This window comes from Leptopilina boulardi, unplaced genomic scaffold, assembly GCF_019393585.1.
Source record: "Leptopilina boulardi isolate dan_hultmark-lab unplaced genomic scaffold, ZJU_Lbou_2.1 LbouV2_341, whole genome shotgun sequence".
In the NCBI taxonomy this organism is placed as follows: Eukaryota; Metazoa; Arthropoda; class Insecta; order Hymenoptera; family Figitidae; genus Leptopilina; species Leptopilina boulardi.
Genome location: NW_026137909.1, coordinates 6302926 through 6321993, shown reverse-complemented (window position 1 = coordinate 6321993; position 19068 = coordinate 6302926). Strand labels below are relative to the sequence as shown.

Genomic DNA, 19068 nt, shown 5'->3' with positions numbered 1-19068 from the left:
AAATTGAACATTGTTCTGCATCACGGAGACCATATTATGCTCTTTATCTTGTTAGAATCGAACGAGTTCAAAATCGTTTCCTTCGGTTCTTTGCTAGACAAACTAATGTTCGTTTTGACAGCGATTTTCACATGAATATGACAACTTACGTTCATTGGCGAACATACTCAGACTTACATCTAGATTTGACTATTTTGATTTACTTTTCTTTTTTAAAATTTTAACGGAATACATTGATTGCCCACACCTACTATCACTCATTAAATTTTCTATTCTAAAACGCCATTCTAGACATTATGTATTGTTTCAAATACCATACCATCGTACAAATTACTGAATTAATTCTGTCATTAACAGATTATCTATAAAGGCGAATACGATTGCTAATAACATTGATTTTTTTAATATTAAGTTAGACGCATTTGATACAGCACTGCGTAATCTATTATTTAATAATTAGTTTCTTTCTTTCCTAAATAGCAGCGTTATACATATATATTATACAATTTGTATTCAAAGGGTACTTTAATTTTGAAGTCCCGTAAATAAATAATAAATTTTTTTTTAAATAATAATAATTTTGGAAGAGTTAAAGTTGAAATTTTTAGAAATAATTGAATTCGCTATTTTTTTCGCCATTGTTATGAAAAAGTGAAACAATTTTAAAGAAATATATATATATATATATAATATATTATATATATTATATATTATAACAAAAATTATGCAAAAATTAACAACTGCCTAAAAAAGACTTTATAAGGCAGTTTACTGCCTAAAAAAGACTTTATAGGGCAGTTTTCTGCCTAAAAAAGTCTTTTTTAGGCAGTTGGCCCAAACTGCCTTAAAAAGTGCTACTTTATCTGCCCAAAACAGGCACAAAAAAGACACTTTTTCATGTCAATGGCGAAAAAAATAATTTACCAAATAATTTCAGATAATATTTTTTAAAAGTAATTGAATTTTAAAAGATTGAAAATTTTGATTTTTGAAATTAATTTAACTTCAAGTGATTTTGAATTTAAAATTTTTTGATGATTTCACTAAAAAGTTTATTAGAAATTGCAGACAAAAATACAATAATTTGAAAACAATTTGAAATTATTAAATTTCAAAAAATTGTAAATGGAAAATTTTAGAAATTAAATTTTAGAAGCTTTTAAATTGAAATTTTTCAAAATAATTGAATTTCAAAAGATTGTGTTAAAGGGTATAGGGGGTTAAGGATACAAAAATTGCCGTTGCAGGTATTCTGTTCAAATTGACACCATATATTGCTACCCCTATGAATATAAAATTCTGCAAGTATGAACCCATAATTCGAATTTTTGGGGGAGTTATGGTGGGGGAAAGGAAAATAAAGAAATCCGTTTTTCTCGAAAACTACTGAACCGATTTTAATGAGCTTTGAATATGTTATACATGTCGCTAAGACAATTCTAAAAAAAAAATCTCAAAATTTTTTTTTGAAAAAAAGTCAAAAAAAATTAATTTTGAAATTTTCAAAAATTTTTTTTGGGGTGATTTTTTGAAGTGACCACTTTAATTTTTTTTTAAAAGTTACCTTATAATATCCCCTTTAACATATATTTTTTTCAGATTTTTAAAAAATGTAGTTTTTGAATAATTTAACGAAAACCATCGTCGCGCTACATGACGCAGCGCGCACAGTGTGCTGATGCAGTATACAGGGTATTCCAAAAGTATGGAAACTTTCAAATATCTCGAAAAGTACGAATTTTTGTAAAAAATGTTCAAGACAAAAGTTGTTCCAAACAAAAAGATGTACATCTTTGAAACCAAAAAATTGGGCCCGGAGCCCAATGTTGTGCCCTACAATGAAAAAAGTGGTTTTCTTAAATGAGACCACTAATTTTCAGTATCAAATTCGTAATCCCCATGAAATTCTGCGTTCAAACATGTGGTATAAGTGCCCAAAATATTGGGCCCAATCCAAGATATTGGGTCCAATATTTTTTGGCTTTTGTACTACAAGTTTAAACCCAGAATTTCATAACGATTCTGAAATGGATACTGAAAATTAGTGGGTTTTATTTAAACAACTAATTTTTTTAATGTGGGCCTCACATTGGGCCGCGGTATCTTACATTGGGCTTTGTGTACAATTTGAAAATTAGCTTCGAATTTCTAATCCTATGACCCCAAAAACTTCTAAAGATGCGATTTTTTAAATTTATTTATTTAATGAAAAATGTTGGGCCTAATCCCAGACATTGGGCCCAATATTTTTGTCATTTTTACTACAAGTCTAACCCAAGAAATTCATGGGGATTACGAATTGGATACTGAAAATTAATGGGTTTTATTCGAGACAACTAATTTTTTTTACCGTGGGCCTCACATTGGGCGGCGGAATCTTACATTGGGCTCTATGCCCAATTTGAAAATTAGCTTCCAATTTCTAATCCTGTGATCTCAAAATCCCTCCAAGATGCGATTTTCTAAAATTTATTTATCTGTTGATAAATTGTGGACCCAATATCTTGGATTGGGCCCAATATTTTGGGCACTTATACCACATGTTTGAACGCAGAATTTCATGGGGATTACGAATTTGATACTGAAAATTAGTGGTCTCATTTAAGAAAACCACTTTTTTCATTGTAGGGCACAACATTGGGCTCCGGGCCCAATTTTTTGGTTTCAAAGATGTACATCTTTTTGTTTGGAACAACTTTTGTCTTGAACATTTTTTACAAAAATTCGTACTTTTCGAGATATTTGAAAGTTTCCATACTTTTGGAATACCCTGTATACTGCATCAGCACACTGTGCGCGCTGCGTCATGTAGCGCGACGATGGTTTTCGTTAAATTATTCAAAAACTACATTTTTTAAAAATCTGAAAAAAATATATGTTAAAGGGGATATTATAAGGTAACTTTTAAAAAAAAATTAAAGTGGTCACTTCAAAAAATCACCCCAAAAAAAATTTTTGAAAATTTCAAAATTAATTTTTTTTGACTTTTTTTCAAAAAAAAATTTTGAGATTTTTTTTTTAGAATTGTCTTAGCGACATGTATAACATATTCAAAGCTCATTAAAATCGGTTCAGTAGTTTTCGAGAAAAACGGATTTCTTTATTTTCCTTTCCCCCACCATAACTCCCCCAAAAATTCGAATTATGGGTTCATACTTGCAGAATCTTATATTCATAGGGGTAGCAATATATGGTGTCAATTTGAACAGAATACCTGCAACGGCAATTTTTGTATCCTTAACCCCCTATACCCTTTCAGACAATAATTATAATAAGAGAAATTTTTAGTGATTTCTGTTGATGAAGAATTTATTAAAAATCACATAAAAAAATTGAATTCTAAAAGTTTTTAATTGAAAAATATTTTCAAATAATTGAATTTCCTAAGAATATTATAAAAATTATTAAAAAAATAATTGTAATTTTTGCAAATAATTAAATTTCAAGTGATTTTGAATTAAAAATTTTTGGTAATTTTATTTGCTAATTTTTTTTTAAAATTATATAAACAATTATTAAATTTTCATAAAAATTTTAATTGAAAATTGGTTTCAGATAGTTGAAATTTCAAAGAATATTATTAAAATTAAAAATAATTGAATTTCCTTAGAGTTATAAATGAAATTATTAAATTTCAAAAAAAAAATTTTCGATGGAAAATTTTAGAAATAATTAAATTTTAGATGCTTTTAAATTCAAATTATTGAAAATTCAATTAATTTTGAATTCAAATTTTTGAGAATAATGAAATTTTATTTGATTTTAAATTTGGAAAAAATAATTGAATTTCAGTTCATTTTGAATTGAAAATTTTGAAAATAATTGAATTTCAGTTTATTTTGAATTGAAAATTTTGAAAATAATTGATTTTCAATTGAAATTTTAAATAATAATTTAATTTAAGTTCATTTTTGATTGAAAATTTGGATAATTAATTTTGAATAGAAATTTTAGAAAATAATTGAATTTTATTTCATTTTAAATTGAAAACCTGGTAAATAATTAAATTTTAAATTGAAAATTTTTGATAATTATTGGATTTTTAATTGATTTTGAATTAAAATTTCTGGTAATAATTGAATTTTAGTTTATTTTGAATTGAAATTTTTAAAAAATAATTCAATTTTATTGTGATATTTTTTTTTAAATTATAAACAATTGTTAAATTTCATAAAAATTTTAATTGAAAAATAATTTTGATATAATTGAATTTGTGATGTATTTCATTAAAATTATTAAAAATAATTAATTTAGTGAAGAATCATTTTAGTTCAAAATTTGTTAAATAATTGAATTGAAGAAGATCTAAAGAAGATCTACATTTTATACTAAAAAAAATGTATTTTATTTACATTTTTTTTTCAAATGTAAAAAAAAATGTCGCATTTTATTAAAATGAGTCGATAAAAGCCGTATAATCCGAGGCCTGAGATAATATAGTAAATAAGTAACCAAAAATTAATCACAAAAAACCTCTATGAGGAAGCAATAAATGTTTACAAAATGAACACAAAAAATTCATACTTCAACTTGGCAGCATTTTTTTTAATTTTATTACTTTTTATATTGTAATTTTCTATATTGATAGACTCCATGAAAAAAAAAAATTATTTCGATTTTAAAACGGAGGAAAAAATAATTAAAAAGCCTCAATAGAATTTTTTTTTTTAAATAAATTTTTGATAGACTCTCTGAAGAGGAAATCATTTAGATTTCGAAACGTTGATGTAAATAAAAAAAAACTTTGTAAAAAAAACTATTTGTCCGAATGTTTTAATTTATTTTTTCACCTCTCTATATTCCTCTAACGTAAAAGATATAGGTTATAGAGGGGGGGGAGGGGAAACTAGATAACGATCTAATATTTAGATTTTATTTACCTCCCGTTATCATTATCATTTTATCAAATAACTAATAAGGGAATAAATTACAAAGATATTACAATTTTATCACAGTTAAAATTATATATAAAACCGTTATTGTAAGCGTAAAAAGTTCATTACCTTCAACTCCCTAGATTTATTGATTTTTTTCTCACCCTGATATTCCCTCTCTTTCACACACTTTTCCATAATACCGACAAATAACGAGGTAATAAAAAGTATCTACCTTACCGACATTAGATAATTCACTAAACTCCTGCTGGTAATTCCCGAATGCTGGTAAAAACTTGTACAAACATGTAATTGGTTTACTAATAGTGTTTACTGATTCGAAGATAATCGAATTTTTCGAAAATTAGATTCATTTTCATTGTATAGAATATCAAAACAATTATAGTTGACTAGTAGAAGCAATTTAAAAACAGTTCTTTAATCTCTGGTGTGGCTTTGATCGTGTCTTTACCCATATAACTTTGTGTATACATATATATATATGTGAGTATAGAGCTTGTGTTCGATGCACAGCATTAATGTAGGAGTGCATCATGGCGTCGAGCAAGTCGTGTGTCATCACCGCGAACTTTAGATGAAAGCCTTGTTTTACAAATAAGTGCATTTTTTTTTGCGAATTTTGTGTCAATATTTGAAAGCTTTAATCTTCTAAAGGTCAAATAACATTAAATTAGGTAAGAAATTAAATATTGACTTGATTTAACATGTGATCGATTTTTTTTTAACTGGGGTCTGCCCGTTTTATTCACACATCCATTTGCCCGCCGAGCCGATAGCGGATCACCGCTTATATATATATATATACATTCACTCCTCACAATCATTATAATTATTAAATAACAGCATATATACCGTTAAAACGACCTAATCCCGATGCGAGCCGAGAGAAAAATTTTCTTTCTCGCCACAAAAAAAAATCGTGAAAATGTTTTCCTTTTTTTTTCTTTCCTGAATTTTTATATTCTTTTTTATTTTTATTTTCTTTCGCAATTTTATTGAGTTTAGAATTTTTTCTGCCTTTAGCCATTTATTAATGAAAATTTTCATTTGTTTTAGTCATCACGTTTCGTGCATTTTTTTTTTCGTAAAAATTTCGGAGTAATATAGTCGCAAGTTGGCCCGTCCCGAGAGTTATTTCAGGGCCGCAACTAGTGAAAAAAAATTTTTTTTTTTTTATTCATGGCGGCAGTCGCGATTAATGAGGGTTTTATTTTCCCAAGTTGCAAATTTGTTTCGATTTCGTTATATTAGAAAATATTTTAATATGAAAATTTTTCAAATATTTGTAATTGATTCGAATTTTTTTGTTCTGGTGTCAATGAACTTTGTATTTATTTTCAAAGAATGTTTAAAGCCGTTCAATCACTTAATATTAACCTCAAAATTAATAATTAAATCAATTAAACTCTAATTAAGGGGAGAATTCAGTGAAATTTTAACCAATCGAAATATAATATTTTAAGGAGATTCAACCTATTAACATAACCTCAAACTAAAAAGTAGTTTTTAATAAAAATAAAAATATATTTAAAATTTATTACATCCAAATTCGACAGATTTAAATGTACAATTTTGGAAAAAAATTATTTTTAGTTAAAATTTGTTATTAAATAATAATTAATAAACATTTTGTATTTTTTCTTAAAAGTTAGTGAAGAATTGTATCATTTTTATGCAATTTTTACTAAAAATAACTCATTTTGCTTTTTGAAAGATTTTCTACAATTCTTTTTGTTGAATTTTATTAAAAACTAGCAAAATTAAACGCCAAATTGAGTATTTAATTGTTTGTTATAAAGAAATTAAAAATTAATATTATCAATAACAATTTAATTTATTAGAATATTATTACATATTAAATGATAATAATGAAAATTATATATTTACAGGCCTCGGATTATACGACTTTTTCCGACTTTTTTCAAAAATACCACTTTTATCGACTTATTTTAATAAAATGCGACATTTTTTTTTATATTTGAAAAGAAAATGTAAAAAAAATACCTCATTTTTAGTATAAAATGTAGATCTTCGTCAGATCTTCTTCAATTCAATTATTTAACAAATTTTCAACTAAAATGATTCTTCACTAAATTAATTATTTTTAATAATTTTAATGAAATACATCACAAATTCAATTATATCAAAATTATTTTTTCAATTAAAATTTTTATGAAATTTAACAATTGTTTATAATTTAAAAAAAAAATATCACAATAAAATTGAATTATTTTTTAAAAATTTCAATTCAAAATAAACTAAAATTCAATTATTACCCGAAATTTTAATTAAAAATCAATTAAAAATCCAATAATTATCAAAAATTTTCAATTTAAAATTTAATTATTTACCAGGTTTTCAATTTAAAATGAAATAAAATTCAATTATTTTCTAAAATTTCTATTCAAAATTAATTATCCAAATTTTCAATCAAAAATGAACTTAAATTAAATTATTATTTAAAATTTCAATTAATATTCAATTATTACCCAAAATTTCCAATTCAAAATAAACTGAAATTCAATTATTTTCAAAATTTTCAATTCAAAATGAACTGAAATTCAATTATTTTCAAAATTTTCAATTCAAAGTCAACTAAAATTCAATTATTTTCAAAAATTTCAATTAACAATAAACTACAATTCAATTATTTTCCAAATTTTAACTGAAATTTAATTATTTTCAAAATTTTCAATCCTTAATCAACTAAAATTCAATTATTTAAAAAATTTTCAATTTCAATTTAATTATTAGTTTCATAAATTTCAATTAAAAATCAACTAAAATTTCAATTGTTTTCCAAGTATTCAATTCAAAATAAACTAAAATTCAATTATTTTCCAAGTATTCAATTCAAAATAAACTAAAATTCAATTATTTTCTTAAAATTGTGGTTTTAAAATCAACTAATATTCAATTATTTTCAAAATTTTAATTAAAATTCAATTATTTCCCAAAAATTTTCAATTTAAAATCAAATAAAATTTCATTATTCTCAAAAATTTGAATTCAAAATTAATTGAATTTTCAATAATTTGAATTTAAAAGCATCTAAAATTTAATTATTTCTAAAATTTTCCATCGAAATTTTTTTTTTTTTTGAAATTTAATAATTTCAATTATAACTCTAAGGAATTTCAATTATTTTTAACTATTTTAATAATATTCTTTGAAAATTTAACTATCTGAAACCATTTTTCAATTAAAAATGATTTTCAAATTATTGTATTTTGTCCGCATTTTCTAATAAATTTTTAGTGAAATCATCTAAAATTTTCATTACAAAACACTTAAAGTTTCAATTAATTTCAAAAATCTCAATTTTAAATCTTTGAAAAATCAATTAAATTTAAAAAATGTTTTCCAAAAATTGTTTGATAAATTATTTTTAGTTCTGTAAAATTTAATAATTGTTTGAAAATTAACAATATCTTTTGAAATTTTATTATTTCTAAAAATTTCAACTTTAACCCTTCGAAAAGGATTATTATTAAAAAAAAAATTTTTTTATTTAAAAATCTGTAAAATATTTTTGTTAAAATAAAAAACAAATCCACTTTTTTTTGGAATAAAAATCGACTAAAACGACTTTTTTTGTGTCTTTAAGTTGATTCGAGGCCTGTGTTTTTATAATTAATATTTAATAGGTATTCGACATAAAATTAAACCAAGCATTTTATTATTATATAATATTTTGTTCAAAAGTTTATAAACAAATAAAAAATTTTTATAGTTTTTAAACAAAGCATTATTTAACAAAAGCACAAAATCAGAATTGTAGAGAATCTTTTAAAGAGAAAAATGAGCCATTATTTATTAAAATTGAATAAAAATTATAGAATTGTTCATTAACTTTTAAGAAAAAAAAGAAAATATTTATTAATTATTATTTAATAACAAATTTTAACTCAAATTTAATTTTTTTTTCCAAAATTCTACAATTGAATTTTTCGAATTTGGGTGTAATAAATTTTAAATATATTTTTAGTTCTATTAAAAACTAATTTTTAGATTGGATTTTAAAAAATTTCAATTTTTTTCAAAAAAACAGTTTTTTAAAATCAAAAAATATAAAATTAGACAATCAGATCAAAAATTAATTTCTATTTCTTATTTTTAAGTCAAGAAGCAATTAATAACTAAAAATTATTTATAATTAAACAAATTTTAGAAGTAAAAATATTTTTTTTTTAGATTAATTGTACCCGGTAAGAAGGCTTGTATTAAAAAGTAATGAAAATTTCATCCCATCATATCAACTTAAGAATTAAATCCTTTTGAATTCCTTTTTTGTCGATTTAACTTTCTCTCTTAATTTGAATTAGTAAAAAGTGAGCCACTAATTCACATTAGTAAGAATTTTTACTAATTTTTAGTAAAATATTACTGATTTAGTAGTTTAAATTTTTTTTTTACTAAAGTTTTAGTGAAAAGTAATTAAAAATTAGTGAAAATTCTTACTAATTTAAATTAGTAGCTTACTTTTCACTAATTCAAATTTAGAGAATTAATTCGCAAATTGGGAGAAATTTCTTATCAATTTAAATCCATTTCTCTTCTCATCGGCGATAGAAATTTTTGGCTCATTTTGTGAAAACTTTCGAATACCGATAATTAATATTGAAATAATATAATTTTTATTCCTTTAAATGCAGTGATTTAAATTGTTGTTTATTTGTTATTTATAGGAAAAAAAAAATGAATAAACGTAGGAGAACATCGTCTGTGGCGAGTCGAGGAACAGAGGATGATCCTGATGATGTTCAACCTGAACCTACGAAGAGAAGAAAAAAATTCGATCCTGTGAGTTTTTTTTTTTTTTTGTAAAACATTTTGAAAATTGAACATTTTTTTTTCTTTTACATATTTCTTCATTATTTGCCATTTTTTAGAGTGACTTGTGTCAACAACTCTATGACATACTACGAACACATAGAAAAGAAGACGGGAGTTTATTGTGCGACGCCTTTATCCGAGTGCCGAAAAGAAGACAAGAACCCGGCTATTATGAAGTCGTTTCAAATCCAATTGATTTACTTAAAGTTCAACAAAAGCTAAAAACCGATGAATATCGTGATATGGAAGATTTAGCTTCTGATATTCATCTTATGGTTAATAATGCCAAAGCGTTCTACATGGTAATAGTGCAACGTTATTTTTTTTTCCTTATATTGCATTATTTTTTCCACAACAATTCGATTTTAATAAATTTTTCATCTTTTAACAGCGAACCTCACCTGAATATAAAGATGCAACAGAACTTTGGGAACTTTGTACTTGTACAAAGAATCGTATTTCAGAAGAATATGAAGATGCAGAAACAAAGGGTAAAATTATGCTCAAGGTAAATAAAGTATTCAATTTATTGAATATAAATGAAATACAGTGGAACCTCGATAACTCGAAACTCGTCACGGTGGGCTTGAACTAACTTTAACCCAAAAGTACTGGCCAATTTCGGCTCTCTTCAGATATTAATTCCACATTATTTTCTGAGTAATTTGAACCTAAGATGAAAAAAAAAAACGATAGAGGGATTTTCGAATAAACACGATTCAGTAACTCAAAGTTCATATGAACGTGCAGGGTTTTCACGGGTCAGGGAATTTTATGAAAAGTACTGGAAAAATATCAAATTTCTAAAAATGCTACTTTTATAATTTTTGAAATTTTCAATTCAAACTTTTGCTTCTAAAAATTATTGTCTTACATTTTTATAAATTGTAGGCCTCGCATCGACTTTTGAAGAAAAAAAGTCATTTTAGTCGATTTAAATTACAAGAAAAGTCTAAAAAGTCCATTTTTGATTTTCAATAAATTTGATTTATTAAATATTTTATTATTATTAACAATTTTTTTATTGGAAATTAAATCAAATTTATTAATTCCTTAATAAGAATGTTTCACAGAAATATTTTCAATTTTTTCTTTTTATACAACCAAATTAAACTGAGACAAATTTTCAATATTTCAATTCAGTTTCTAAATGAATTTTGAAAAATAATAATTTAGTTACATTAAAAGAAAAGAAAAATTTTTCAAGTTTTATACACATTATTTGAATTCAAAATTTCGGAAAATGTTTTAAATAATTAAATTTTCGAAGAATTTGATTAAAATATTTTGTCCCAGGAAATCATGAGGACAATCATTTAAGTACAATAATATATAAATTCATTAATTAATTTCTATCTAAAGTTGAATAACAATGATAAAGATAAAAATATAACAATTTTTGATGATTATAACAGCAAAAATCATAAATAATTGAATTTTTGAAAAATTAGATTAAAACTGTTGAAATAATTAATTAAACAAAGAATTATATAGATACAAATGTGGGGAAAAAAATTTTCAATTGAATTAACATTGAATTAATTATTCAATTACTAATTGAATTTGAAAGAGTTCGATTTAAAATTTTTTTTGGAAATAATTAAATTTCAGTAGATTTTAAATTGAAACTTTCATAAATTTTAATTAATATAATTTTTTTTTTACAAACTTTAAAGAATAATAGAATTTTTATTTATTTATTTATTTATATATGAGACTTCAAAAATAAAGTACCCTTTAAATACAAATTGTATAATATATATATGTATAACGCTGCTATTTAGAAGAGAAAGAAACTAATTATTAAATAATAGATTACGCAGTGCTGTACTAAATGCATTTAAGTTAATATTAAAGAAATCAATGTCATTAGCAATCATATTTGCCTTTATAGATAATCTATTAATGACAGAGTTAATTCCGTAATTTGTACGATTGTATGGTATTTGAAACAGTACATAATGTCTGGAATAACGTATTGAAATAGAAAATTTAATAAGTGATAGTAGAGAAGGGCAACCAATGTATCCAGTTAAAATTTTAAAAAAGAAATTTTAGAGTATTTTTAATTAAAAAATTTTTTATTTCCCCGAATTATTGAAAAACTGTATTAAAGTAATTTAAAAAATTAATTTAGCGAAGAATTTTAATTTAATTTTTTAGAAATAATTGAATTATAGAGAATTTTAGAGAATTTTCAATTGAAAAATGTTTTAAAAAATTTGAATTTTCGATGTTTGAAATTTTCAAGAAAATTTTAATAAACTTGAATTATTGAAATTTTTAAAAAATTATATAATCTAAAATTTAATTTTAAAAAATTATATAAACAAAAATTTAATTTTAAAGAATTAATAATTAAAAAACGTTTTAAGTAATTGAATTTTTGAAAAATTTTTATCAAAGTTATCAGAAATAATTAATTCAAAAAGAAATTGAAATTGAAAATATCCATTTTGTAAAATTAATCCAAAAATAACAATAATAGTGATTTTTTTTTTTTGAAACAGGAAAAAATACTTTAATCCGATATGATCTAGTGGCAAAAATACCTATTTTGTAATTAAAATTAATCCAAAAATGACAATAATAAAAATTACTGTCGTAAAACAAAAAAAAATACGTTAATCCTATATAATTAATTCAAAAAGAAATTGAAGTTACAAATTTGAAAAATAATTGAGTTTTTGAAGAGCAATAGTTAAAATTTTTAGAACTAATTGAATTTCAGAAGACTTTTAATGAAAATTTTCATAAATTTGAATTTCTGTAGATATTTTATAAGCTTTAAACAAATAATTAAATTTTGCAAAATTTTGAATTTGAAAAATGTTTTAAATATTTGAATTTTCGAAAATTTTGATTAAAATTATTAAAATTAAATTATTCAACAATTTCAATTTTAAATAGAAAATTTAGAAATAATTGTATTTTAGAAGAGTTCGAGTTAAAATTTTGAGAAATAATAATTGAATTTCAGAAGATTATTAATTGAAACTTTCATTTTGAATTGGTGAAATTTTTTTTCAAAAACTTTAGACAATAATTTGTAATTTCAATTGAAAACTGTTTTAAATCATGTAATTTTCGAAGAATTTGTTTTAAAATTATTGAAAATAATTGATTTTGCAAACAATTCAAGTTAATATATTTTTTTAATAATTTAATTTTAAAAAAAAAGTCGTGCAATCCAAGGCTTGTTATTGAAAACCTCTTGAAATATTTTTATTAGTGTCAGGGAAAGATTTTAATTTTTACTGGAAATAAGGGAAAAACAAAATAATATTTTTATGCCAACCCTGATGTGAAATTTTTGATTCTTCAGATTGTCTAACGATCAGGGAAAGTCAGGGAATGTCAGAGAATTTCATTCAAAATCAGGGAAATTTCTATAAATTTATACAAAAATAAAAATTTTTTGTTAAATAAAAATTTTTTTTTAATCCAACAACACTTAAATGATTTTTATCGTTATTTTTAGTTAAAAGTTAGGGAAAAAGTCAAGAAATATCAGGGAAAAGTCAGGGAATTTTTTTCTCAATGCTTATTAGACACCCTGTTCTTCAAACTCAAAACAATATGCAATTATAGTATTGATTATTTTTCATCTGGTCATTTTATATTTGTTTCTATTGATGCTTTTCAGGCTAAAAAAGTATCGGTAAAACAAGAGGACGCTGAGGACACATCTGAAAGTTCAACAAATCCAGATGAAGAATCAACACAGGTTTATGAAGAACTTTTTTCAACTGTTATGACAGTTACAGATCCAACGGATAATAATCGTCCTCTTCATAGTATGTTTCAATTGAAACCATCTAAGAAATTATATCCCGAATATTATGAGGTGATTGATACGCCAATTGATTTAAAAATGATTGCCAAGAAAATACAGGATGGAGCTTATGGTTGTATTGGTGATATGGAACGGGATTTAATGCTAATGTGCCGCAATGCATGTCAATTCAATGAACCTGGTTCACAAATTTATAAGGATGCAAAACTTTTGAAGAAAATTATTAGCGTCGCAGCAAGAAAACAAGATGGTGGAATGAGTGCAGCGGTGAGTAAATCATTGGCTAATGCACCATCGACAAGAAGCAAGAGGGGTACACGAAGTGGTGCTTCATCATTGATTGCTCAAACTGCTGCACTACCAGACGAAGATGACGAAAGCGATGATGAAGAAGAGGAGGGCGCTGAGAATGATGAGTCCGACAATCCACAATGGCAATTGTTTCAAACTATTCGCACTGCACCGAATAATCAGGGTAAATATAAATTTTATTATTATTTATAATATGAATTTTATAATCGAAGATTCCAAAAAATTAATTCTATATTAATATTTGTTATTATTCGTTTCTCTAGCAAAAAAAAAGGCGTTACATGCCTGCCCTAACCGACCCTCATTTTTCGTTCAAAATAATATATTTTAAAACATATTACAGTTGAAGATACCTACAAAATTGACACAAGTTCTCTAAGTGATGGATATTTAACGGAAGATTAAGGAGAAGTGAACAATTGTTCAGTTCTACTAATATCCAGTCGTTCTAATCGTTGAAATATATATTTTAAAACAAATTATGTTAGATGCTCTATTACTTTTATATGTGGAATTTAAAAACAAAAATTAATTATTCAATTGAAACATCATATTTGAATTTTGCGACCAGGAAAACAATAAAATATTACATTTTGTTGAAATCTAAGCATTTAAAAAAAAAAATGTCCGACATTTTGAATTTTTAAATTTTACCATCACATTTGGATTCAACGACCTCGAAAACATTAGAATATTGCACTTTGAACAAATCGGAAAGTTTTTTAAAATTTTGGTAATTTAGTCCGACATTTTAAATTTCAAGACTTGAACTTTATTTTTATACTCAATGATCTCACATGCTTACAAAAAAGTTTGTCATTTTTTTTTTATAAAAAATGCTAACTTCACTCGACTCCCAGGAGCTCAAAAAAAGTAGATCAAGGATTCTCTATAATTTTCCTGTATTCTACATTTATTTAGCTTTATTTTGGTCCAAGGTTCATTCAATTTGGTCAATTTCTTCAAGAGAAATTAGGTTTTGAAAATGGAAATGCAAAAATAACACACTTCGAGTCACTTATCCTCCAATTATTAGGTCTTATAAAAAACGCTTCACCAAAACTGTTGCTAGCTCTCTCCGTATAAGCCAGAGTTTTGAGGGCATATTTCAAAATTTTATTAGAATATTTTCTGCCTTCGAATCCATTAGCATTTGTTTAGTTCTTGGTTACTTGTTCTAAAATGAAAATAAGAATTATCTATCATTATCGTAGTTATACGCTTATTAGTGAAATCAACGAAAACAATTTTCTCCTCAATTAAAATTTTTTTAGGGTCAGAATTTCTCAAACGGATCACACCTAAAATTCAGAAATTTTTTTCTAAGTCTCATTTTTTTTCTCAACGGTTTCTTACACAAAATTCAAAAAAAAAATTTAATTTTCTGAAGGACGTCAAGAACACTATTTTTTAATAACATTTTATAAATAAATAATATAAAAATCTATTAAATATGAAATTTTTTCAAAATAAAAATTATATTTAGAAACTACATTTTAAGATGAGAAAACCCCTTTTTTTTAATTGGTGAACAGGAACTGGAGAAAAAAATTTTTTAAAATAAGACTGCAAAAAATTTCAATTATTTATAACTTTAACAAAAAAATTTTTTTTTTTGACCTAAAAATTTCAGGGACTTATTTTTAGCATGTAAGGAGTAAAAAGAAATGATTTTTGATTAAAAAATAAAAAATTTCTGAATTTTAGGTGATCCGTTTGAGAATTTCTGACCCAAAAGTATTAGAATGTCAAAACGAAAAATAAATGCTCTTTCACTGATTGTGAGTAATAAATTTAAAATTTTAACCGAATTTTGAGAGCAGAAAGTCCATGAACGAAATAATAATATTTTAATTTGACGAAATCTTCTTTTTATAAAATCATAAAAAGTAAAAATTATATAAAGTTACAATGTACAGGCCTCGGATTATACGACTTTTCCTACTTTTTTTTTTTTTTTCAAAAATACGATTTTTTTCGACTTATTTTAATAAAATGCGAGTTTTTCGACTTTTTTCAACATTTAAAAAAAAAAATTTTTAACAAAATACAATTTTTTTAGTAGATATACAATGCAAATCTTCTGCAGATTTTCTTTATTTCAATTATTTAACAAATTTTTAAATAAAATTCTTCACTAAATTAATTATTTTTGAAAAATTTAATGACATTTTTTATAAATTCAATTATTTTAAACTATTTTCAATTAAAATTTCTATGAAAATTTAATAATTGTTTATAATTTTTAAAAAAAATTAGCAAATAAAATTAGCAAAAATTTTTAATTCAAAATCAAAAGAAATTTAATTATTTGCAAAAATTTCAATTACTTTTAATGATTTTTATAATATTCTTTGAAAATTCAATTATCTGAAAGCATTTTTCAATTAAAAACTTTTGGAATTCAATTTTTTTATGTGATTTCTAATAAATTCTTCATCAACAGAAATTTACTAGAATTTTCTATTATTATAATTATTGTCTGAAATTTAACACAATCTTTTGAAATTCAATTATTTTCAAAAATTTCAATTTAAAAGCTCCTAAAATTTAATTGTTTCTAAAATTTTCCATCTAAAATTTTTTGAAATTTAATAATTTCAATAATTATAACTCAAAATTCAATTATATTTAATGATTTTTATAATATTCCTCGAAAATTCAATTATCTTAAACTATTTTTCAATTAAAATTTTTATGAAAATTTAATAATTGTTTATAATTTTCAAAAAAAAAAATTAGCAAATAAAATTAGCAACAATTTTTAATTCAAAATCAATTGTAATTTAATTATTTGCAAAAATTTCAATTATTTTTAATGATTTTTATAATATTCTTCGAAAATTCAACTATCTGAAACCATTTTTCGTTTAAACAGTCTTCAAATTATTGTATTTTTGTCTGCAAATTCTAATAAATTTTTCTAATGAAATCATCAAAAACTTTAAATTAAAAATCACTTGAAGTTAAATTAATTTCAAAAATCAAAATTTTCAATCTTTTAAAATTCAATTACTTTTAAAAAATGTTATCGAAAATTATTTGATAAATTATTTTTTGTTCTGTAGAATTTAATTATTGTCTGAAAATTAGCAAAATCTTTTGAAATTCAATTATTTCTAGAAATTTCAACATTAGTTCTTTCAAAATTATTATTTGAAAAAAATTCTTTATTTAAAAATCTGTTAAACTCGATTAAGTATTGCCTGAAATTTTTTTGACCATCAAAACTAAAAACTATGACAAAATTTTTAATTCGAATAAATTGCTTAAATCAGACTTCAAAAAATAATAGAACTGGAATTTTAAAAATCTTTTTTTAGAAATTTGTCCTACTTAAATAAAATTTTGAAAATTTGTCTTACAATTAATTTGATTCTGAAATATTCGAAATAAATTTTCTTGATAATATTTTTATAGAATTATTCTTATTACAAAATTAATAAAATGAATTTAATATCTAATAACATTAGTTATATAAAGTAAAATATTCATTAAACAATTAAATTTTGTTAATATAAAAAAACCGACTTTTTCGACTTTTTTTGGAATATAAATCGTCTAAAAGGACTTTTTTTGGTTCCTTAAAGTCGATCCGAGGCCTGAGATCCGAAAATTTGATTTTTATATTGAAAACCTTAAAAAAGTCCTAAAATTTATGTTTTTTTTTGTTATTTGGTAAAATATGCAAAAAATGTATAGGATGTAAAAAAATATGTTTCAATAAGATCTTATAACTTTTATCTAAAAGTTTTTGAATGCTTTTACAGGTGTTCGAATGAGTGAATATTTTTGGAAACTTCCATCAAAACGTTTATATCCTGATTATTATAGAATGATAAAAAATCCAATTTCTTTACTGCAAATTCGTACTAAAATTAAGGTAAAATTTCTTTTTGTTTTAATTTAAATAAATTTTTTTTGATTTATTAATTACATTCCTTTTTTTTATTATAACATTTATTTTCGATTTTAGAAAGGGGGTTACGGAACTGTAAGTGAAGTTGCAGGCGATATGAATATAATGTTCGAAAATGCAAAAAAATATAACGTTCATACTTCCCGATTATATAAGGTATAATTTACAATTTTTTTGCTTTCCTTCTTTTTTCTTTCAAAAAAACATTTTTGTTTTTTGTGAAACAAAATTGTATACTAAATTATTTTTATTGAAAAAAGATTTCAAATTAATAATATACAAAATTATTTTCAAGAAAAAAAGATTCTAATTTGTCGACTATAAATTATTTTTCAGTGTGCAGTGAAATTACAAAAGATAATGCAAGAAAAAGTTCAAGAATTATTGGAATTTGATAGGGTGAGCAAACGTAACAATAGACAAACTATGAAAAAAAAAATAAAATTTTGTATCTTTTATTAAATTTCTACTCTCACTATCTTTTAATCTTAATTTTAAGATTAATTTATAAAAAGATTTTCAATTTACAGGAATCGGAATCCGAAAGCGAAACTGAATGTAATCAACAACCAAAATTGATAAAACGTGCGTCAAATGTTTTAACACGAGGAAAATACACGGACAATATACCATTAAAGAAGAGACTTTATGCTCTTGTTAAATGTGTAGTCGAATATGTTGTACGTATTATATAGAAAAATAATTTTTGTTTTTTTTTCGATAAAATTTTTTTTGAAATAAATTTCTTTCCAGTATGAGGATGGAAGACAGCCAATGTTGCTTTTTATGGAGAAACCATCGAAAAAATTGTATCCCGATTATTATCAAGTAATAAACGAACCTATTGATATGTTGGCCATTGAAGCGAATATAAAAGCTGAAAAATATCAAACTGAAAATGAATTGATACAAGATTTTAAGGTAGGATTTTTTTTTCCAACTTCCTAAAATCTTAGCTTTCAAACTAATTGTAAAATATTTTGAAAAAAATAAAAATGGTAGAAAGTTGAAAAAATGAAATCTTAGTTTAATTTTTGAAAAGAAGTGGTGAAATTTTAATTTTTTTAAAATCAGTGTAAATTAAAATTTATTAATTATTCATTTACTAAATTAATTTTTTACTTTCAGTTAATGTTTAGCAATTGTCGTCAATATAATGAGGAAGGATCATTAATTTATGAGGATGCAAATACATTGGAGAGAATATTAATGGAAAAAGTAAAAGAATTGGGACCATTGCCTGATGTGAAAAATAAATCGACAGCATCAACGCCAACGAGAAATGTTGGGTATGTAATAAATAATCAATC

General features: G+C 23.3%; 1 protein-coding gene across 5 annotated transcripts in view; it reads left to right on the top strand.

The window, feature by feature from the left end:
• Nucleotides 1–5226: 5226 nt before the first annotated feature.
• The window catches only part of LOC127285864 (protein polybromo-1), a 46464-nt gene continuing 32622 nt past the window's right edge, over nt 5227–19068 (top strand). For 3 of the 5 annotated variants that reach the window (XM_051312073.1, XM_051312074.1, XM_051312072.1), the window contains exons 1-11: nt 5228–5569; nt 9584–9698; nt 9788–10033; nt 10123–10239; nt 13378–14002; nt 17610–17722; nt 17816–17914; nt 18095–18157; nt 18289–18438; nt 18512–18679; nt 18887–19047. In XM_051312073.1, coding sequence (XP_051168030.1) covers nt 9594–9698; nt 9788–10033; nt 10123–10239; nt 13378–14002; nt 17610–17722; nt 17816–17914; nt 18095–18157; nt 18289–18438; nt 18512–18679; nt 18887–19047 — 1847 coding nt within the window. In that variant the 5' untranslated portion in view covers nt 5228–5569; nt 9584–9593. Of the gene's footprint in view, nt 5570–9583; nt 9699–9787; nt 10034–10122; nt 10240–13377; nt 14003–17609; nt 17723–17815; nt 17915–18094; nt 18158–18288; nt 18439–18511; nt 18680–18886; nt 19048–19068 lie in introns of all 5 variants that reach the window. The other 2 variants (XM_051312076.1, XM_051312075.1) reach the window with 1 other exon arrangement.